Below are 24,630 nucleotides of genomic sequence, written 5' to 3'. Positions count from 1 at the left end.
CTTGATCGATAACGCGATGCAATGATGATCAATTCCTCTTTTATTCTTTTCATTATTTCATCTCGAAAGAAAGAATATTTTTTTCCCTTTTTTATATTCTCATTTCTGTTCGATCTCTCGATTTTAGAGTTGTAACTTTTACTGATATATTCATTGTCTCGGAATTTAACATGCGACACATCTATTTGCATTCTTGCACATCTTCTAATAAACAATATTTATCTTTTTGTCGACTTTCTAATATCAAATTACATCTTGAATCCTTGATTCTAAGACTGTTTACTTCTCATAGAAATTAGCTACACATTATCAATATCAGTTAATGTGTATCAAATTATATATAAAGTGTCTTTGCTTAAACAGCAGAGTAGATTTATAGTAGAGTACGATTATCACCGAGTTTCATAAAGACTTTAGATTGTTTTGTAAGACACAGCCGGACAAATAGTTTCAAGATTTTCTAGCGGTTATAAATTTTACCATCGGACATGTGATTTTATCCAAAATTTATTAAACTAGAACTTTCTATAAGCACATAAAGTTTAGGTTAAATCTTTTGAAATACCTTGTATATATAATGTTTATTGGAACCAAAGTCCGAACAACACGAAAGCACTGTATGTCGTGCTGCTGGCGTAGTTACGAATAACGGCTCGTCGGCGTCAGATATAATTTATATTCTGGTTACATTTATAAGTAACTCTTTACGCTTATATAGCTAAGTTTATACAGACTCTTTGTACGGTGTTAAAACGTGTATTTGGTGTTCCATCATTATAATCTAAAGTGGAATGCAGGATATAAATTATGGTAACTCTTTCTTCTTTATTTTTTAATTGAAATAACATATTCAAAATGTTTGTTTTTTCCAATTTATAAAGCTTACAGTAAATGATAAAGCTGGAAGTCTGGAAGCTTTGACAAAAGCATGATTCTTCTGATTCTCTAAAAAAAATTTACTAAGCCTAACTGATTCGAAATATATTGAAGAAATTAAATTAAAAATGCTTAACTTTTTCTGCTTGCAGATACAGACCTGTCTACCACAATGCATTCGCTTCCTGACGTTATTCATGATCGTTCATACGTGGAAACTCGTGAGTGTGCAAAAAAGTTAAAATTATATTTACAAATTCCATTATGCAATTAAAGAGAGATGGGTTTTAATTGGATAATTATTGCTCTTAGTATCAAAAGAGAAGCATATCTAAAAATTGTAGCTTATTAGAATTGTTGCATGTAACTGTTTCTGTTTTTATTATGGAATTAAATAATCTCGAAAACACAAAAAAATGAAACGTTCGATCTAATAACGTATACCCTTCAAATTTTGCATATAAGTCAAACACCGATAGAAATATAAACATATTATAAGTATCGCGATCCGCGTACATGATAATGACATTCTGTTATAATGTAATATTTCTCTTCACTGGATTAAAAGTTTTTAATATTAATGAGATAAAAAATCTACAAAACCTTTACAAAAATTTAAAATTGCTTTTAGTTTACGATATCGATAGAAAAATTTTTGAAATAAATGTATTAAACTTAGTAGAGTAAATTATTTAAATCTTCGTAAATATAAATTAATTTCTCAAAATTTTATATAGAAACTCAACATTTATGTCAAATTCTAGATAACTAATGCATTCCAAATTACTTACTATTTATTAAAACACTGACAGAGAAATTTCTAAATTTAATTAATATATTTTCAATAAATAATTATAAATATTGGTTTATGTAAAAAGTAATTTAGGATTTTTTAAATAAATCTGTCTACTTGTTTTTCAGGCATAACGCAGTTTTGTTAACATGTAAATTAAATATTTGTTTGTTCAAGATGTAATCAATTCTGTCTGTAACACAATTTTTTAACCGTGTTACGTAAAAAACAATAATATCGTCTATTGAAAAAAACAAAATTACTTATTGCACATAATTCAATAAAAAAAATTTCTTAAATGCTGCGCGGAATATGCGCCTAACCGTATTACTTTTCACGATTTTTGTACTGTATTATATATGAGTCTTAATATTTACATTTTACCTACAGTATTTGGATTTAAACGGATGTCCATTCTCGGCATAACACTAGTACACGAGCATTTAACCAGCAATTTTATTTCATATATGCAAAAACTTCCGAGGAATTGTTTGCTGCAAGATGCCCACCAAGATCTATGTTTGTCGAATATAGGAAACGTCAAGCGGTATCCGTAAGTCAAATTAAATTATTCACTGTATTTCTAAAGAATATTTTAATAAATATGCATATGGCAAACTTTAGAGTAGAATACGCGTAATATACAAAGAAAAGATGCTTACAAGATAAAATATCTAAAACTTCATATTAATATCAACACAAAGGAATTAAATATATTTGTAAATATAATTGTGCGAACTGCACAATTCATGCAAGGCACTTTCATGAAAATATTCTAAGAAAAAAATAACACGTTTTTTATGTTATAATAAAAATATGTAATGAAAAGATATCTCTTATTTAAATATCTAGACGTAATAAAAATAACGTTGTTTAAATAAAATCGTTTTTATGTCATGGATTTGACTTTTTAAAGAGAATTTTGACATAATTTTTGCATTACATTTTTTAGAAGGCGCTTTCATTACCTTCATTATTTCCATGTGTTTTTATAAATTTGCATCAAAATGTAAAACACTTAAAAACTGCTATTATGTTGAATAATTATACATGTCGTACATTTTTTTGATCCAGATACGGCTACTCCAAAAATTTATGTCTGTCTCCAAACGAATCCCAATTGATGATTGATGAATTATTTTCGTTTAAATTTGCCGGTGGCAAAACCATCGTGGAGATGAGCAGCTATGGTTTGAATCGAAATGTTCGATTGTTAAAGTTATATAGTAAAATGACAAACACCCATATAATTGTTGGAACAGGTAAGTTTGTGGTATACTGCATTATACGTGTGTTTGTTTTATACGCAATTAGAATTAAGTTTTTATTCTTGCATTAATAATTTTCTCAATTTAAACTATAGAATATTTTTGTGTTTTACGTATAAATTTGTTCCACTCTGATTTTACACATCATTACTGTTGTTATTTTACGACGTCGTATTTTTATGCAGGATATTACACCGCCCAGTCGCAACCTACATCGAGACTCTTTATGACGAGTGAAGAATTGTACATAAACATGTTGAAAGAATTTTCTGACGGTATCAGAGACTGTAATGATGTACATCCAGCATTTATTGGAGAAGTTGGCATCAGTTGGCCGATCCATGGTAGGTATATATTACACACACTAATCTGCCAAGCTGACAAATTTACTAACACAAACTTCCGGTCATTTCCGATATCTCCAATTTGCGTTAAAAAAAAGTTTTCATTAAAAAAACTTTAGCAAAACGCTTGCGTAGTTTATTGCGCAGATTTTCATGCGCCTTTTTTTTACGTTTAGAATGGAATAAATGTATGTGCCTATCATAACAAAAAAAAAAAATGCAAGAAATAACATGTGAAAGTACAACATAAAAATGATATATTTTATCAATGCATATTTCTATTATTAGATAAAAATAATTAATTAATTCTTTCTTAAAATAAAAAATTGCAAATATACATCTTACATTTTAATTATATGCAATGAAATTCGAATGTTCGTTCGAAGAGTGATATTCAAAAACGGATTATTTGTGAGTGAAACTAATTAGAATGTTAAACAATAAATATCTGAATTGCATTTATAATTTAGATTTCGAAAGAAAATCTATTATTGCGACTGGTCAAATTCAAGAGCAACTGGGTTGTCCTGTAAGTTTTAGTCCTGTAAATTTTAATTTTGCACGTAATGATATAATTGCACCATACGAAATACTACGCATCTATGAAGAGGCTGGCGGTTGCTCCCGCAAAGCCATTATGTCTCACATTCAACGTAAGACTTATTAATTTCTTTTCATTATTATTTCATTATTTTGCACATTAAAATTAACACAAGTTAATTGAATGATTTTAATAGATGCATTTCCTGACAAAAAGGAATTGATGAAATTCGTCAGTCTTACCAATTGTTTTATTCAATTCGATTCGTTTAGTGAAAATTCTATCTGTTACCAAGATAATCAGTTTTTCGAAGTTCCATTAAATATACAGAAGTACCTGAACAATATTTCATATTTGAAACAAGTAAATCAATTAGATCGAGTACTCATAAGCCATGATATTCACACTAAAAATAAACTGGTACGTGTTAATCAATTTTTTCTTCTAATTTTACTTAAATAATTTTTTAAATTAATTAAGTGATTTAAATTAATTTATGTTTAAATTAATTATTGTTGCTTTTGTAATTTAATTTTAACTTAATTTTATTCTATTTTTATTAATTTATTTTAAATTCAAAAAGTTCATTAAAAAGTATTTAAATTATAATTAGACATAAACTGGCAAAATCAGTTATAAAATAGCGACGAACTTGTCTTATAAAAATGCATACAGAAACGAAATCATTTGATTGTTTAGGTTTCTTACGGTGGCCAAGGATATTCTTATATTTTTAATAACATCGTGCCTCCCCTGTTAAAGAGAGGTTTCAATATTCATGAGATTCGGCAGATATTAATTGAAAATCCTCATAACTGGTTACAATAGTTATAATTTATGATATTCATTATAATGATAGAAATATAATTTCACTTTAAATGTAACAGAAATATTAAATATTTTTAACAACTTTAAACATAATAAAAGTTATTATTACGTTAATAATCACTTATTACTATATTATAACTATAACTTACGTTAATAGTTAATTATTATTACGTTAATCACAAGATTAAACCAATAAAAATTGAAAATGCTTCGTATATATACATATATTTTAATTATATAATATACAGTAAAACATAATAATATAAATATATATCTTCAACTTGCTTCTTATTTAAATTATTTTACTATTTTTATCTTTCGTATTTCAAAATCATATTGAGTCTATAAAAAGTTTAGTTTAATTTTTCAATAAAATTCGATATATTATATTATATGTAATTTTATTATATATATTATATATGTATAATTTGTGTATGTGTGTGTGTATGTATCATATATTTGTTTATATAATATATACATGATACATACATATTAAATATACAATTATATATATTTATAAATATACATTATATATATTCATTTAAAATAGATTTATATATTTTTATAATAAATTAATTTTTAACACAGTATCGTTTTTTTTTTCTTTCTTTTGCAAGAAAAAAAGTAGTAATTGTAATAATAATATTGTTGTAATTGTAATAATTCTAAATCTAATAATAAATCTTTTCTAGCTCTTTTTGTTCGATATGCAGTTAATTCTGGCTATCTCAATTATCTCATCGAAAAATTTAAGTAATACAATGTTTACGTTTATGTTTAATACTTTGTTTTATTAGTGGAAAAATAATTTATAATGCATTCTATCATACTATATTAAATAAAATAAAATAAGAAAATCAATTTATAGTAACATAGTGACGCTTAGAATAAATTTATTCTACATTTTTTATAAAAAAATTTTTATTTTTTTGTCAATTTTCGAATGTTAAATTACATTTTGATCCTTTGATCTTAAGACTGCTTATTTCCCACAAAATTCATAGAAGTTGATAGCTACATATTATCGTTATCAATGTCAGTTAATATGTGTCAAATTATATACAAAATGTCTCTGCTTGTAGCAGAGTATATGCTTATCACTGAGCTTCGTAAAGGCTTAGATACTTTGTAAGACACAGTCGGACAACTAATTTCATGATTTTCTAGCGCTTATAAATTTTATCATCGGGTTTTCATCCAAAATTTACACTAAACTGGAACTTTCTATAGACACGTAAAGTTTATATTAGTCAAATCTATTGAAACACCTTGTATATTTAATGTCCACTATAACGAAAGTTCAAGTTGACCGGACAACATAAGAACACTGTGTGTCGTGTCGCAGTTACGATTGGCAGCTCATCGGCGTCAGATAAAATTTATACTCATTTATAAGTAACTCTTTAGACTTATACAGTGATAGAATGTGTATTTGATGTTCTATCATTATAATCTAAAGTGGAATACAGGATATAAATTAGATTATTGAACTCTTTCTTCCTTTTAATTGAAATAACATACAGTGAAATGCCTGATATTTCCAATAGTAAGTGATAAAGCGCGAGGCTTAACGAAACCATGATTCTTCTCGTTCCACGATGAAATTTATCGATTACTCAAAATACATATCCGAAAAAATTAAATTGAAAATATTTGATTCTTCTTTAGCTCGCTCTACCTGCTCTAGCGGCTCCTACATTTTTGGGTCTCCCCATCTTATAAGCACTGGTAAGTGAAAAGAAAAAATAAAATTACAAAATAATGTAGTTATGTTACATTTATATTTATGATTTTTTTGTTGTGCAATTAAACTTCGAGTCGGTATTTTAATAGAACAACCATTGCTTTTGGTACTAAATTACGATATGTCTAATTATAGATGCAAATTAAGATCTTTTCCAAATTAGATTAATATATTTTTAATAAATAATTATAAATATTGAGTTGTGCAAAAAATAATTGAAGATTTTTCAAATAAATCTCTCTACTTTTTTTCAGGCAAAGCGCAATTTTATTAACATGTAAATTAAATATTTGTTTGTTCTAGTTGTAATCAAATTTTGTCGTATCAAAATGTTTTAAGTGTGTTGCGTGAAAAACTATAACACTATCTATTGAAAAATACAAAATCACTTATTATACAACCTAATAAAAAAATTTCTCAAACTCTATTACTTTTCACGATTTGTGTGTACTGTATTATAAATATATGAATCTTATTATTTACATTTTTTACTGTACAGTAATGGGATGGAAACCGTTGACCGAACTCGGCGTAACACTAGTACACGAGCATTTAACCAGCAGTTTTCTCTCATGTAAGATACAAAATGTTCCGTACGGAAATTATGACGGCGATCAAGATCTGTGTTTATCAAATATAGGACACATCAAGCGATATCCGTAAGTCAAATCAGATATATACTATATTTACTGCATTTAAGGATATTTCGTTGAATATCAATATTATAAATTTTAGATTCGCGTAAAGTACGCGTAACATTAAAGAAAAGATGCTATAAGATAAAATATCTAAAATTTTATGTCAGAGTCAATAACTTTGTAAACGTAACTGGACAATTCATGCAAAGTTTATGAAATATTCTAAGAAAAAAATAACACGGTTTTTTATATTATAAGAAACATATGTAATGGAAAGATTTCTTTATTTATAAAAATAACGTTGTTTAAATAAAATTATTTTTATGTAAAGAATTTGATTTTTCAAAGAATATTTTGACACGTTCTTCGCGTTACATTCTTTGGAAGGCGCTTTCATTATTTTCATGTGCTTTTATCAATTCGCATGAATATGTAAAACATTTAAAAACTGCTATTATGAATAATTGTTTATGTCACGGAGCTTTTTGACCCAGATACTTCTATTCCAAAAATCTATGTCTCTCCGATGCAGACGTAGTAAAATATATGGATTATGAATTATCTTTGTTTAAATTTGCCGGCGGCTCCTCCGTCGTGGAGACGAGCAGCTACGGTTTGAAACGAAGTCTTCAATTTGTTAAGTTATATAGTCAAACCACAGGCATCAATATACTTGTTGGAACAGGTATGTTTATAATATACTGCATTATATATGTTTATTTTATAATTAGAATTAAGTTTTTATTCTTGCATTAATAATTTTCTCAATTAGACTACAGAATATTTTCGTGTTTTACATATAAATTTGTTCCACGCTGATTTTACATGTCATAGCTGTTGTTATTTCATGACATTGTATGTACGCAGGATATTACACTGCTAAGACGCAATCTACGTCTGAGCTTTCTATGACGTGGCTAGAAATGTATGATAAGATGATGAGTGAATTTGTATATGGCATCAAGGATAGTAACTGTATTGGTATATATCCAGCGTTTATTGGAGAAGTGGGCAGCAGTTGGCCGATCCATGGTATATAATCACACACTAATCTGCCAAGCTGTCAAAATTGCTAATTTGCTAACCGATTCTTTTTGATATTACTAATTTCTATTAGACAAAAAAACTGCCAATAAGAAACAGTGCATTACACCTCCGCAAGAAAAGTGACACAAGTCAAAAATTTACGTAACGTAAATTATAGACTTCCAGTACTGGAAGAAAATTTCAAAACGCAGCCTTAGATTACAATTCGCACATAATACGAAATTCGAAAAATTTCGACTTGTGTCACTTTTCTTGCGGAGGTGCGATTATTAAAACGCTTATAAGGCCGCGTCTTTTAGTCTTTTAGCGGGCTTTTTCGCGCTCTTTTCACGTTTAAAGCAAAATAAATATATGCATTATAACAAAAAATAAAAGTAGTAATATGTAGAAGATGTAACTACAACAAAAAGTATCATAGCTTATCAAAGCATATTGTTAATATAATAAAATTAATTAATTTATTAATCAATAAAATAATAAATTGCAATGTTACTCTCATATTTGAATCTTTAGTTACATTTTGGATCGAAATAAATTGTATTGTTCGTAAGTGAAGTAAGCTAATTAAAAAGTTGAACAGTGCTTGTATTACATTTGTAATTTAGATTTTGAAAGACAGTCTATTATTGCGACTGGTGAAGTTCAAGAGCAACTGCATTGTCCTGTAAGCTTCAGTCCTGGGTGCAATGAATCTTCACCCATGGAGATATTGCGGATCTATCAAGAAGCCGGCGGCAACGCTTGCAAAGTCATTATGTCTCACGCCGATCGTAAGACTTACTAATTTATTTCTATTATTGTTTAATTATTTTGCGCACCAGAACTAATACAAGTTAATCGAATGATTTTAATAGGTACATTTACTAGCAAAGAGAAATTAATGGAATTCATCGACGATACCAATTGTTTCGTTCTATTCGATTCGTTTGGTGTTGAAAATTCTACCTATTATAACAATAATCAGTTTAGTTCAGTTTTATCAGATATAGAGCGCATTCAGTACATCTCAGATTTGAAACAGCAAGGAAAATTAAATCGAATACTCATGAGCCAAGACATACACACTAAAAATAGATTGGTATGCATCTATCACTTTTTTCTTACAATTTTATGTGATAAATTAATTATCGCTATTTTGTCATTTTAATTTTGATTTTATTTTATTCAATTTTTTAATTTTATTTTTAATTTGTATTATTAAATAAATATTTATATTATTATTAAACTGGCAAAATTAATTACAAGATAGCGATAAACTTCTTTTACAGAAACGCTTACAGAAACGAAATTATTTGTTTTCGCAGATTTCTTACGGTGGCTCGGGTTATTCTCATATTTTGAATAACATAATACCTCGCATGTTAAAGAAAGATTTTAATATTCATGAGATTGACAAGATATTGATTAACAATCCCCGGCAGTGGCTATCTTTGCTTTAGAAAATTCATTAGAATAACAATTTGACTCAAGATGTACGTAACAGAAATATTACATTTCTTCGAGGATTTTTGACATATATAAATTAAGTAAAGACAATTGCGTTGATTGATTAACAACGACATTGAATAAATAGTAAATACACAATAAAATAAATAAATATTAAAAATTACATATATATATATACATATACATATACATATATTATAATTATATATATATATATATAAATATATATAATTATTTTTATATGTAAACATGTATATGTAAATACGCACAGTAAAGTTTTTACTTTTTTCAAAATAAATTCACATGACTTTAAGAATGCAAAAATATATCTAGGATATAGATTTTATTTAGTTTTGTAGAAAATCCGCAATACATATTAAAATATATATTTTTTTTAAAGAAATACATATTAAATATATGTGTATAATATATTATTATATATATTAAATATACAATATATATATATATATATATACATATTTAGTTAATACTTTTAAAAAAGTTTCATGCTGTTTGATGTAACTTTATGAAAAGGAGACCACAAATTAGGCTACAAAAAACTAAATAGAAAACGACTTCATGGATTTTGATGAAATTTGCAGGAAAGGTAGTCTAGGGTGAAAGAAGAAAAATGACCATGGCGATTTGGCTTAGGTGTCATGGTTCCCAAGTAATGGCGCCCGGAACTAGGTTCTATCCATGACAATGCATATAATTGTATATATATATATATATGGATATTATTATCCATATATATATATATGTATATATGCATTGCCATGGATAGAAATCCAGTTTGTACCTTCCCTGCAAATTTCATCAAAATCCATGAAGCCGTTTCAATTTCGTTTTTTTTTTTTGGCCTAATTTGTAGTCTCCTTTAATCTTTACTGCATATACTAAAAAATAGAAAAAGTATTATTTTAATGGAAAGAGTTATATTTTTAATAATCATTAACTCTTAAATAGGCCTCTGCGACGTTTATCTTAGATGTAATAAATTTGTCAGTTTTATTTTAAATTAATTGATTTATATTTACATTTTCTTTATATTTATTTGTGTAATATATTGTGTAATAAATATTTTATTGTTATATATATTGCGTGTTTTCTTTTGACTTTATCAAACCACCAATTTAAGTAACTTACATTCTTTGAATTCTTCGCTTAGAGAGCTTTTCTTATATATGGAACCTTTAATAAACCAGTTCGTGTCAGAGAAATGAAATTTGTTCACACCCAATACGTTAAAATAGCCTACAAGCAATATATAAAGTAAAATACACTTGCTGTATGTTTAAAACAATAAATGCTTCTTTAATATTTCACGAACACAAACAATCTCTAAAAGTAATCCTCCTCAAATCAAGACTGTAGAAGTAACATCGATATTATTGCAACTTACACCAGAGAAGTTTAACATGAATGGCAATAGGATGAAAAGCATAGCTCGTATGACGTATCGCATCACACCCATCATTTGGAGATTAACACCATCTGGCGAGCTCGATTGATATACATTGTCACACTAGTAATTATAGGCATTAAATAAAAAGGATCAGGTACAGGTGAGATCCGTCAATCACAAAAAGCCGTCCTGTTTCAAGCTCTCCACAGGTAAATTTGTAATATTTCTGAGGGCGAAGAAGAAGAAGAAGCAGAATATCGGCGCCTGAAAAGATTAGCATTTAAGAAATTATTTTTTTATCACATTTTTTATTCTTCTACACGCGTATATATATAGAAGCATTGCAGACCTGGATTAATAGCATCATAATATTCTTCATGGCACTAACTCCGTTCTTCTTCATGTAGTTTATCAACTCATTTTTATTGTACAATTGGCAACAATCTCATTAATACTTACGGTACAAAGAATTGATATATAGAACAAAAAAATATTTGCGTAGAATATTGTGCATATATATATGCAATCTAAAAAAACATTTATAGCAATCACAAAGTGCATATGTACAATGCCGTCTTAACCTATAAATTTGGTAAACCGAGCTGATAGCATCTATTTCGCGTTGTTATGTTAAGTATCGAAAGGATTAATTTTGTTTTTGTAATTAATTGACATCTTTCAAATTAATTACCCGAAAATAAATGATTCTGACCTTATCAAACGTGCTAAACTCTTTCTTTTCACATGACACTCGTTTACTGCACTTTTCCATGAGAGATCGACAATCTCGATAATCGATCCATGATCCATGCGCACGTGATATTCCGAAGGATTCCGACCAAATTCCGACATAGGCCGACCGGTGCTACTGCCGCGCAATCTATACAGGTGTTTCAGGTCATTGCCTTTTCCACATGACTGATCAATCTAGATCAACTATTAATAGCACCTCCGCATTCGTGGCGCATCTTCAGTCTATTTATAGACTGCACAGGTGCTGAATTTTCAAAACGCTATAACTCAGCGAAAAATTGACGTAGCGACATGGGACAAAAACGGATCTTCTCAGTTTTTTATGCTGCACATGTTTACGTACACTGCACATGCTCTTATCATGACACGCATATACATATTTGTTTTAGATTCGGATAAAATTAGGATATTTTATATATTTTATATATTTGAATTATTTGAATAATTTAAAGTAGAAAATATATATATATATATATATATATATATATATAATATTATCTACACTATTTTAGAAGTATTGCACCTTGCAAATGTACTAACAAGTGTTTCAGCCTTTAATTAAATGTTTTATTTTTTAGGTATAATTTTTCAGGTATGATTTTTTATTTTTATCTAATGTTTTTTCATCTTTTACACACACACACGCGCGCGCGCGCGCACACACACACATTAAAATATATATATGTTTTTAAACATACATTATTTATAGATTAATATATTTATAACAGATTAACCTTTAACGTAGTTCTTTTTACAAATTTACGTAACTCTAATGAACTGACACAAATAACTTATTTATTATAATTATTACTCCAATTATAAAATGTTTATTTTAAATATAAGACAATATAAATCTATTGTGTTTTATTTACAACATGCAACAAATACATGACAACCTTTGGTAAAAATCTGGTTTGCAGCTAAGGTAACTTCTCGACTATTCCGAGTGTCTCGGAAATTAAATATTCGTACGACATATTTAAAATTTGCTTGCTTTTAGCAAGAGAATTTATAAAGTGTGTATTCAATCATACTAAAGTATGAAGAAAATATAATCCGGCTCGATAACACAGTTACGCTGTTACGAGGATTAATTCGTTCTTTTTTTTTTCTTCTTTTCCTTTCTTTCCTTTCATAAACAGAAAGACATCTGTTCTTTCTTCCATCTTTCGACGTCAGCTTCTGGCACAGTTCTTCACGGCTCTTCTTGGAATTGCGCACCTCGCACAGGATTCATGGCGATAGAAACCGTCGATACCATCGTTTTACTGAAATCTTTCGAATAGTCTGCAATTGAAAAATAAAACGTTGACTGTTTTTTTCATAGTTGCAATCGCATTTACGTTTTAAGTACGCGAAGGAAACAAATAATTATGACAATCGACGATAGATAGCAAAGCAGGCTTTTCTTAAGCAATGACAGATACATGATTCTTGAAAAAAATTTTATATAATACTATATAAAAGATTCAAGAAGTTAAACAAATTATTAATAGTCGTAAAATGTTAAAAAAACTATCATATGTAGAGTATTGTATTTTAAAGTAGTTAAAATTGCTAAAAAAATAACTCTAAATGTATGCCTTCTAAATTTCAACCAGCCTTGATTCAACTGTCGGCACAAAGTCTTCATTACATATGAATCGATTATTAGATAGCAGGGAGTCGTTAGAAATTGTAATTAGACAAATCACTACTTGTTAATAATAAATACTTGTTAATTCTCAAAGTCGTTGAAATATTCAACGACAGTCGTCCACTGTGTCTCGCTCATTCGTGCTCCAGAACAATTTGAAACGTGTTAAGCTCAAGTATCAATCAACGATTGAGGGATGCGATTAATCGATTGTTAGCACACAACACACAACGCAGACTGACCAAGCGACGATTAACCAGAGCGGCAAATCAACTTAGGGAAAGCAGCGAACTTGGTGCCCTTGACTTACGAAGTGAGCGAGTGGTCGCTTAGCTCGATCAGAGCTTGGTGAGAGTTACCGCATGACGTTGCTCGAAGTTACCTTGGTCCTGCTGATGGTGGCCCTGATGACCGCCGCCGACGCCGCCCGGCGCACTGCTGCCGTACGGTGTCAGACTCATCCTTATCCACGTGCAGCCGATCACGCCGGCGTACGCCTGCCTGTACTGCTTGTTCATGATCACGTAGATGATCGGGTTCACGCACGACGCAAAGTACAACAGCAGATATCCCAGAACGTGACACTCTGAAACGTGTTCGACGTGTTATACGGTTTATAAATTAAAATCAGCATAAAAAAAAGAAGATAAAAAAGCCGCTACTTCTTTCAAAGATCAAAGGATGCAAGAGAAGAAGATACTTCTTTCGAGACAATGATTGCTTTCCCTTGTGCTTCAGCAGAGAAAAATCTCTGGAATTGTTCTTGAAGTGCGGAAATAATGTTTTAATACGTCAATTTTTATAAATTTTTTTAACCATCGAGATTTGGCTTGTATTGTTTTCTTTTTTGTTCTCTGAGTCTATACTTACCGGGACATCTGACCTGCGCGTCGGCCACCTTGACGATAGTGATCGGCAGATAGCACGCGAGAAAGCTGAGGAAGATCACCAGCACCATCTTCGTGATCCTCCACTCGCTGCGCTTTTGCTTTAGCTCTCTGATGTCTCTGCCGGGCGTGTGCGGCGACTTTATCGTCGGTCCCGCGTGCTTTCGCATCCTCGATTCAGATCTGCAACGTTAATTAGAATTCGATCAATTAATATAATGAGAGAGCAACGGCTGTAAAAAAAAGATATTCCATTGCAAAAACGTGAATTACTTGTGTACCACCCAGAATATTTTGGCGTAGCAGCCGACGATCACCATGCAGGGTATCAAAAATCCCATGATAAAAAGAAACGTCTTGGAAGTGTAACCGTAACGATCCTTCACGATGGAGCAGGTCTCCAGATTAGGATCGAAGTCAAACTTTCCTGATCAAGAGCCACAATTGAAAATAAAATATTAAATGCAAAGGTTTTAATTTCGATCGAAAGATCATCTCCGATTATTAAAACCAATTATTTTAATAATCGGTCTATCAAACAATCGATATTATTTATTAATTCTCTCAAAATTCGCAAAATTATCACCGTTTAAAATACTTTGATGCAAATTTGTATTAAATGTTCGATCAAATAATCACTGTTCTTTGTTAAATTTCTAAAAATCGAGCAATGGCAATTTAAACGTTTGTTACTTTAATATTGATTGCAAGATTTCTTTAAATAAATACGATGATTTTTCGTTGAAATCTTTTAGACAATTTTCCTCGGATTATAAATAATGAAATAATCATCGATAGTAATTAATTAAAATTACCCCACACTCCTAATAGTGTTGGTATCTGCATTCCGTAAGAAAACAACCAGCAGAAGACTATCATCGTGGCGATCCAGTATTTCTTATAAACTTTGCTGTATATAGCATGATGCGCTATCATAATATATCTGAAAGAAATCAAAATTTTATCTATAATTTTATATTCACTTTAATTTTGTTGTGCACTAAATTTTATTAATCCGGGAAAATTTCGAAATAAAAAAAGATACTCACCTATTGATAGTAATAGCTGCGACAGACAGAAGACTGACGCCGACGTTTCCGTACCTCAAAAAAGGCACGAAAATGCAGAAGAATCGTACATCCGTCCAGCTGGCGTTGACAAACCGAATGGAATCAAACGGCAGCACCAGCAGGCAGAACACGAAGTCCGCGAAACATAAACTGTTGCATCAACGATTGATTAATTTCAGTTTAATTAACGTAGACATTCAGAAAAATGACAAAAGTTCTAAAACTCTAAATATCCGTTTGCAGGCAACGAAAAGAAAAATCGAAAATTTAATTGTTAATTTACTTTGCACATCGTCGCGTTTATGCTACGCCTAAACTACTTGCGTTCCGCGTCTTCGCGTATGATAAATAATATACGTTTGCGTTTTAAAACATTTTAATCTTCTACCATAACGTATAAATATATGAATAAATAAATTACAAATTAAAATTAACAATAAATATTTACAGAATAAAAATATTTGAAAATCCATCCAAAGATGTTGATTAAAAACGCGATTTATTAATTTATAATTATCGCGTACGAGGTTATTTTACTTATTACAATATCAATTTAAGAAAATATACAATACAGAATGACGTGACAATACGACAAGTGATAATAGCAAGATAGTAACGAACAGATAACAGCATACGTATGCAGCGTCATAAATTACAAAAAAAAACCGAAAACAATCACACTTTAGATAGCATCGAAATATTGCGCATTTTCGGTGTATTTTAAAATATTTAACAAATGCCAAATTAAAAAAAAATATGCTAAAAAATTTGATTATTTCTTTCTGAATTTAATTATTTTAACTTTAATTCTTTTTAAAAATTTGCATAATTTTCATTATACTTTAGTTAAATAAACGTAAAAATAAATAATTTTACCTTATGATAAAAGCTGCCGCAACGTTGCGAACTTTGGGATATTTACAAAGAGCAACGATCGTCAGTAGATTGCCAACCAGACCAATAATCATGATGATGATGGCCACTACCGCTGCGAAAGTCCTCAAAGGCTTCGGAAATCTGTAATGTAAATAATCATGAGTAAACAATCATAAATAAAGATAATAAATCAGCGATAAGATTGTTTTTGATGTGTTATATTCGTTGGCGGAAATCCACTTTAATTTAAATATCAATAAATTTAGATAAATTTAGGTATAAGATAATATAAAGGCTATTTCATGAATAAGCAAATTCCAAGAGTTTAAAGTAAAAATGGAGATTATGCATTTGTTAATTCAGTTTGCACTGATAAATATTTGATATTCGTTGAAATTAAAACATTCGGCGCAATCATTTAAAATGCGTCAAAATTGATAATTCTACGATTAATCTTAATTTTTCCATTTCATATGTAAAAAATATATGCAAAATTTCTCACAACTGACAACGAGAATGGCATAACATTGATATTTGCTTTAATCGAGCAACAAATAAAGAAAATTTTACTCAATTTAAGTCAAAGTAAAATTACTTGAAGAATTCTATATTTTTTTATCTATTTTCTTTTCTAAAGTTAAATTTATCACAGAAACTTATCTTCAATCGTTAATCACTCAAGCGCTTTACGTGTTTTGATTGTGTGATTTTAATTAGAAAGAAAATCAATTTTAAATTAACGAAGGACTGCATCAAGAAAGGGATCCAAAAGAATATTGTATATATATTTCCCAAAAGATCATTGTACCTCGATAGTTCCACATCGACGATGCTGTTTGTGGTGTTGTCCGTGACGCGCGGCATCCACGTAGCCACGTTGTCCATTATCCCGGCCATGCTGAAGGTGTCAAGGTTCCGGTCCAACGATTCCATCCGGCCTCGACCGACCTCGAAGGTCTGCGACATTCACGGGCAAAGAACGGAATTAAATATTCGAGCGAATGACTAAAGCCGAATGACTAAAGCCGGATGACTAATCGCGCGGACACTTTTCGCATAAACTGAAATACTCGAATAAAACGTGAAAAAAAAGAAAAAACAGCCCGTCTCGAAATTAATATCTCAATTATCGCTATTTGTTACTCGAGGGAAATTAGGAAAATTAGAAATGCGCTGAAAATGTGCATGTGTGTGAGATCATAACGAACACAATGGGCATGCATTATTTCCCCTCCTCAGTAAATGACTCGGACACGCTATTATCGCGAACAAAGGAGACAGATGTGGAATTCCCACGAAGGGGTAACCGTGATCTACAATTTCTGTACGCGCAAAGCGATCTGACGTAAAGCGGATGCGACGACGCACTTGTTGCGAAGCTATTTCCTGAATTAAGAGAGAAAGAGAGAGAGAGAGAGAGTGAGAGAAAAGCGTTGCCGCGAATTTATCTGTCATCTGTCGCGCCACGATGCCATCAAGAGTCTTTTAACACTTGTCGCAATAATCGAATAATAACGTAAAATTTATTAAAAAATTCAAATTATTTAAGTTATACAGATTATTTTAAAATATAGATCTCTTAATAAAAAACTAAGGATAACTTTTGAAATAAAATGCACTTTTAAGACTTGTCGATTAAATAATCGTTATCACAGTAATCGTAACAAGATTTAACGACGTAGTAGATTTACGTTTGGCTCGTGGCGAAAATTGCCTTTAAGTGAGGAACCCGCGAAAGTGATTGTCCGACGACGCGTGGGACGCTTGACATTTGCGTTATGCAAATATCGCACGCGTGCGAGGCGTATTAAAATTAATTCTCCGCCATAGACAATAGTAGGGGGACGGCTTGCGGTGAGGAAAGAAGACCGTAAGAATTTATTATCATTTATGGGCTGACGTAGGGCGCCGCGGAAGTGGGTCGTCTGGAGGATTTACGGAGGATAATGCGACACGCACTCGGCGAACGATACCAATTCTTCGTCGTCTTTCAACACGTCTTTTCCGTCTATTAACGGCTGTGCTAATTGAAGTATTTTGTATTTTATTAGCAACAATGTGTGACATTCTGTAATAATTTTTCGTAAATCTGCACATTGAAACAGCAGACTAATTTTTAAACTTCATCAAAATAGCAAGATCGTTAAATTAGCAAACTAAATTCTTTTAATCTTTATACAATTTTTTAAATAACAACAATTGATTATTTATTAATTTATCTTAATCTAATAAGAGTAAAATACAAACAAAATATTAATTTATGCATTTGTCAAAATTAATTTTTTCTATGTAAGAATCAAAATCATTGAAAAATGTCGATCGCGACAATTAAGCAGTGTAATTTTTTTATTCCATATATTTTGGATAATAAAAATTTTGTCAATTCTGTTTGTCGTTTATAATTCCCATCATGTTTATTCCATGCAATCTTTTTTTTCTTTTTAATAATTAAGATTGTTATTCAAATACAGAATACAGTTTAGATGGAGTTTATAATTATAAATATTGTATATGCAAATTAAAATAAATGGGTTTCTTGGTTGGAAGATCTGCCGATTGTTATTTCAATATCTACATCAAATCAATTGTTAGCATATATGCGTCATCTTTCAAGTATTCGAATTTACATATTAATTTTATATACTTGAGAATTTATAATTCAATTTTTCCTTTGTTTTTCTTAACTTCTTCCGTTCATTTCAATCACTATTTATCTTGATACCAAACTACGATTGCTAATGACTATAGATTACAAATGCATGAGTCACTTATGTTATTGAGACTTGTGTAATGTTAATCTTACGAACTCGAAACATACATGAGTCGATTTCCTGTAATTCGAATAATTATTCAGGTAGATGTTGACTAATACAAGTTGCTGACAGTGCAACTTATTGCGTTTTCTATAAATTTTTAATTCAAATTAATTTACTGAATTATAAAATCTTAATCTATAATTTTTATACTTTATAATATTTTTATTATTGAATAAATCCAAAAAAAATTTCTGCACATTAACAAATGGCAAAAGTACACGCACGCACTTATGTTTGTATAATCTCGAGAATTGCAAATCTATTTATCGATCCGCGATTGTATACGATCTATGCGCAAACGCATAGTTGCGGAGGGTGCGTTGGATTTGGTAAACTGGGGTCAAGCTGCGGTGCATTAACCCCGATTGAGCTTAATTAAGGGAAATTAACGGACACCCGGTACTAGGCGTCCCCTCGCGACAAAAAAAGCGATGAAAGCCACGGAAGACATGGGAACGCATTAACGCGTCGCGTCGACTGCAGCGGTTGTTACGTTACATATATTTTGTTGTCGATTACTGATAAGATAATCTGATATTATGAGTAACTAATTATTGCTAAATTGCATATCGCGAAAGAAACTAACAAACTAAGAAAAAAAATTGATTTTAAAGTAAAATTGAAGTCTTATAATTAATTTGTTTTTAATTTTTAGTAGTGTTGTAGTTTTGTATTTTTTGGTCAATTTTGTAATTTTATTCTGTATTGATTTGTAAAATTGTTTGCGCTTGATTTTCGCAGTCCTTTTTTTATTGTTTTTTTTTTAATTTTTAGATTTGACATATATTTATAAAAAATATAACAATTTTATAATATCTTATCACGTTTAAAATAACGTGTGACAAAAAATCTAGGTATTCTTTTTACTTACTTATTTTTTAAAATAAGGAAACCAATGGAATTTAACAGAATTTTCTTTTATTACTGTTACGAAGTACGTTGAATTTTATCGAGCAGTTGTATCGATCCGTTATTCCTAATCTGAGAATGTTTAACTTCAAGACAGCCTATATTTGACTTTCATATCAGTTCGATAAGAGAGCAAAGTTTAAATTGTCGTTTGCTGAAGCGAAAAAAGATGCGACGCGAAACCGCGAACATCATTTTTTATTCCGTGGAAGTTCTCGATAACTAACTGACGTCACCAAATGATTTCCGTGTTAATCACACGGCGAACGGCAATGAATGAGTCAAGTTGAGTCATAGTGAAAGTACCTACATCGTGTCGGTGCGCGAGTCGTCGATGCGTCAATCGGCGTCTTGTTGCATCTCATTAAACACTTTGCACACGCGATTTCGTGTTTATCAACAATTCAGCGCACGAGGAGTCTGTAAGATTTATCAGTCGACGATTTACCTTTTCCGATATAAATTAATATCAATAACTTATCGGTATCGTCGCTTCCTAATGTTTGTCTAATATATAAAAATTGGTTGAGTAAATATTAAACTAAACCGCTCCTATAATTATTATATGATGCGTAAATAAATGCGCAGATAAATATAAAAAAATAGCATAAAATATTATTTAATTTCATTAAGTTTATTATAAATTAATAGAAATTTTCACACTTTGTCGCAATGTTGAATGATCGAAATAGAAATGAACGAATATCTAATGCGAAGATATACATACGAGTCGAGTACAGGATAGTTGAAAGTCGATTGAGGCGCGACACTCTTGTATCGCGCCCACGAGAGCAACACGTGGTGTGGATGTCAAATATATGTATGTGTGGTACAGAACATGTGTCGCATGTTATTCATACCGTGCATTTAGCGCTAAATACGCTATATGCCGGGTGACATTAAGTCACGCGCATCACCGGTTCATTTAAAATATAATCACGAACATATCTTTTAAGTAAAGAAAATTTTTCAGAAAATTATTATTGATTAAAAACGGTTAAAAATAAAATTATAGAGATTATAGATATAAACTAAAATGGTAAACAAATTTTTTAGTATTTTTTAATAAAGAATTAATTAGTCAATTTTGAAATATTTGAATCGTTCAATATTCGATGCTTTAAATTTGGCTACAATTAGTGATTTTAAGATTCTTGCAAATTTTTAAGTCAAGAATGATCGAAAAACAAAAGTCTCAAAATCTTGCAAGACTGTTTTGCATGAAAAATCTTGAAAAGCTTGAAAGTCTTGTATGTGTCTTAAATATGTTCAATATTTTAAATAATATAGCATACACATATGTATTACAGACATTCAAGACTTCTCAAGACTTTCAAACATAACAAGTCTTGCAAGATGTTTCGACCTTTAATTCAAGTTTTGAGACGGTTTAAATCCCATCATTATCTACAATGCTTTATATTTAATATACACGCTTTAATTATGTACAATTGCTTTCGAAGGCATTTGAGGATCTACTTTCACGCTAACTTTCGGTACGGCCCAACTAATTGAATGCTACTGTATGCGTCATAATTCTCTCCGCGTCACGTTTCTAAATTGCCCGTCGGGGCCATCAGGCAAGCTCGCCGCGGTTTTTTGTCTCGTTTCTCGGCATTGGTCCCCGAGGATCGCAGACGAACCCTTGAGATCGAGACGATTCATGCAAGTGAAAACTGCGATTACGATCAGGACAGGATGATATTTTTTAGAGACTCAATTAGACAATTCCGAATACTCGTACAATTACTTCATCTTCTTTCTTCTCTTTTTTAAAAACGAGATTTTTACCGATTGAATTCTAAGGGGAAATCTGATCTTAGAATATAAGTCTATTTGAATACACCTGACTGTGCTGAAATTGTGCTGAGAGAGAAGAAGATAAATGGGAAAGTGATAATTATCACCTACCGTTCGTCCACTCCTCTTATTTCAGACCACCCATAAGCCTGTCAACGGATACAGAAGAGCCGGGAGGATAAACTGATGACTTTTGCTGACTGAAGAGTGTGTGTGACGGGAATGCTCGATTCAACGACGACCTTCTTCTTTGCGAGAAACGATTGAAGTTGTTTACAATGTATCGGACTGAGAATTATTCAGCAGTTGTCTCGGACAATGCGACAATTCTCATTGATCGTTTAATTGATAAGCACAAACTTGTATCGCTCAACAAATATGAGTCTTCATTGGCACTTTAGTTGAAACTTGATTATGAGTTATCTTCTTTTTCGTTTCTTCTTCTCTCAGTATCTCGTTTTCTTGTTCATCAAAATTTAACTTCGCAAAATTCGCTGATTTCTGCACAGTTCACTTAACACAATTCCTTTCAAAAAAGCTATCAAATTTCGCTGACCGTGCGACTCATTTAATTCTATCATTCACGAGAGCTCACTTACTCCGATTAATTACTATATCAAAGCTTGAAGTTGTTATTTTAAAATAAATAATATTCGCCGAGAGGACGGTCACAATATTTTTTGCAGTTTTGATTCGCAGTCTGTCTTAAAATTAGTATTTTATTCTTTTATCGAAGAGACACTGCGCGAATGCGATCGCGACATTTCCCGCGGCGACTCGCGATTTCGACTGCGCGCGATCAGGAGCAGCTCTCCGGAGAAGCGAAGCGACGGTCATCGGGGACCACGTTGTTGAGCGGGAACACGTTGTGCGGGCACTGTGTATGCGTCAGCGTCACCGTGGATGGACTGCTGCTTACCCAAGCATTCCGTCAGATTGTACACACGCTAGATACGGGCCCCGCGGGTAGGCGGCCGCAGGAGGAGGAAAAGGAAAAGACGACGGGGGAGGGAGAGCGCGGGGGAGCGGATACCCGGTGTGGGCACACGATGACAAGCGTGGCGGTGCGAGAGCAACATCTGCACCCGAGACCCGGGGGACCCGGTTGACCTTTTCGCTGTGACACATACCGCGCTGCTACCGCTTAAATTGCGCGGAATGTGCTGCAATTGCGATACATCGCGTTCTTTTGTTCGTTTTTGCAAAACTCGGAGCGAGAATGTAAATTGCGAGCAGCCTTGATCGACTTGTTGTTTCTTAAAGCCTTCCTTGACGCATGGAGGCATTTCAGAAACAAAAAAAAGTACACTTTTCTTCATTCTGAATAAAGAGGTCTTATCAACATATTTTAATTTTTCAGCGATTTTTCTTTTCATTTTTGTGTCTCCATTAGAGGTGCAATCTGTCGCAAATAATTCAATATACGACGAAACATTTTTGAAGAAAATTTTCAAAGAGAAGTTTGTTCGAAAAGCTAAGGAAGCTAAGTGTGCAAAAATAAAAATATGTTACATGTAATAAATTTAAATAAACTATCTCGTGACGAAATGCGGTATATAAGACGGAAGGATAAACCAGGATGTAGGCAGGGAATACCGTGTTCGGTGAATTTACGATCAGAAGAATTTGCACTCGTGTGACCGCGAGAGCTCTACGCGCCGATAAGATCGCGCGCGTGTACGGTGTTTATTACGTAAGCAAACCAAAGGCATGGGCGCGAGAGTGAATTAGACTCAACGAAGCGGAACCGACCAGCCGCATTAATTAGCATGACTAAATCGAACGTCTCGCTGGATTCACGCATCATACAGGCGACCCGCATCCACCCGCGCTCGATTGCCCGGAATTAATCTGATCGCTGCATCTCTCTTTTCAATTTATATCCTAGATGCGTAATTAAAAAGAAATCGATTTTCTTAGCACAATAGATCTGTTGTTGTCACATGCGATATTGATCGATACATTCATATGTATTGTGTTAATAATATACTCGTGCGCGCGGTGCCCTAGATCTACCGGATGTTCTTCCGGCTGCAGATACGCCATGATGATAGATTAAAAATGTCAATAATCACGAAATTATTTAGCATAGAGAATTTGAAAAAAAAATTGTGTAAAAGCATGTAAGTGGAAAAATCTCGATTTTTAATCAATCAAGCTGTCGAAAATTTTGTAACTGTTTGAAGGAAGAGAGATTTTGTTTAGAAAAAATCAATTTTAAATTAGCAAAAAATCTACCATTAAAAAATAATGACATTAATAAATCAACTAAATATCAAATACAATTACTGAACCAGCCGGTATTTTGGCTACAGATTTTTCTGCAAACTTCATCAATTAGAAATTAGGACTTAAAAGAACGCGAGTGCTAAATTGCCGCGACGGAATATAATAATATTTTTCTATGCAAAAGCGGCTGAAGATTTCAGCGATCCCCAAACTGAGACGAGGGGCGAACCGTGGAAATGCGCTTCCGACTCGCTCGCTTCCGCTCGCGCGAACGTTCGTACACAGCTGGAGGCTCTTCCCCTCTGCAGCGAGCGCTACTAACAAAATGCAATTATTTTTAAAAAGGATGTAGGGACGCTTGCCGTAGTTTCCAGGGGACGGTACGCTGCGATCGGGCACGTAGGTGCTCTAGCTAAACTGTAAGTGTCATATCGGCGATGGGATGACGTGGGGTTGGATGGCACCATTTAACACTTTCGCTATCACGCCGTCAATCATATGTGCGACGACCCGATTTGTGCAACAAATTGTTTATAACAAGGCTAGCCTGCTGGCTTGTTGATCGCAGCGACGCTTCTGTTCGATACTCGCCTGATTTTGTAGAACAATTAATTATTTCTAAAATATTTTTATACTATGTTATTTAATTAATTAGATAATATTTCTTATATGACTTGGTCTAGTTGTATTTTCAACGTTTCAACGAACAGAAGAATCAGTG

At 31.7% G+C, this 24,630-nt stretch overlaps 3 protein-coding genes across 4 annotated transcripts; 2 read left to right on the top strand and 1 right to left on the bottom strand.

Moving 5' to 3' along the window:
- The first annotated feature begins 475 nt into the window (after positions 1-475).
- LOC105674010 (phosphotriesterase-related protein-like) lies at positions 476-4,769 on the top strand. Its single transcript, XM_012370043.2, has 8 exons — positions 476-810; positions 1,029-1,097; positions 2,060-2,222; positions 2,744-2,931; positions 3,123-3,281; positions 3,752-3,934; positions 4,019-4,242; positions 4,522-4,769. The coding sequence occupies exons 1-8, from the start codon at positions 792-794 to the stop codon at positions 4,648-4,650; spliced, it is 1,134 nt and encodes a 377-aa protein (XP_012225466.2). The 5' UTR covers positions 476-791; the 3' UTR covers positions 4,651-4,769.
- Positions 4,770-5,026: 257 nt separating this feature from the next.
- Positions 5,027-10,625, top strand: LOC105674011 (phosphotriesterase-related protein-like). The gene is made up of 8 exons (XM_012370044.2): positions 5,027-6,196; positions 6,319-6,378; positions 6,894-7,053; positions 7,527-7,717; positions 7,900-8,064; positions 8,685-8,849; positions 8,934-9,157; positions 9,384-10,625. The coding sequence occupies exons 1-8, from the start codon at positions 6,178-6,180 to the stop codon at positions 9,516-9,518; spliced, it is 1,119 nt and encodes a 372-aa protein (XP_012225467.2). The 5' UTR covers positions 5,027-6,177; the 3' UTR covers positions 9,519-10,625.
- A 1,910-nt stretch (positions 10,626-12,535) lies between these two features.
- Positions 12,536-22,613, bottom strand: moody (G-protein coupled receptor moody). 2 transcript variants are annotated; one of them, XM_012370009.2, is made up of 9 exons: positions 21,792-22,613; positions 16,964-17,112; positions 16,156-16,296; positions 15,259-15,429; positions 15,025-15,152; positions 14,483-14,636; positions 14,193-14,392; positions 13,633-13,908; positions 12,536-12,973 (listed from the first exon to the last, which is right to left on the bottom strand). In XM_012370009.2, exons 2-8 carry the CDS (start codon positions 17,086-17,088, stop codon positions 13,661-13,663), a joined length of 1,167 nt encoding a protein of 388 aa, XP_012225432.1. In that variant the 5' UTR covers positions 17,089-17,112; positions 21,792-22,613; the 3' UTR covers positions 12,536-12,973; positions 13,633-13,660. The 2 variants fall into 2 exon arrangements, with proteins under 2 accessions (XP_012225432.1, XP_012225431.1); XM_012370008.2 differs by having other exon boundaries at positions 13,705-13,908; positions 21,792-22,612.
- Positions 22,614-24,630: the final 2,017 nt, after the last annotated feature.

The sequence above is a fragment of the Linepithema humile genome, chromosome 2 (genome assembly GCF_040581485.1).
Source record: "Linepithema humile isolate Giens D197 chromosome 2, Lhum_UNIL_v1.0, whole genome shotgun sequence".
Classification (NCBI taxonomy): domain Eukaryota; kingdom Metazoa; phylum Arthropoda; class Insecta; order Hymenoptera; family Formicidae; genus Linepithema; species Linepithema humile.
The sequence above is the reverse complement of the archived record's forward strand: the minus strand, read 5'-3'. Positions and strand labels throughout refer to the sequence as shown.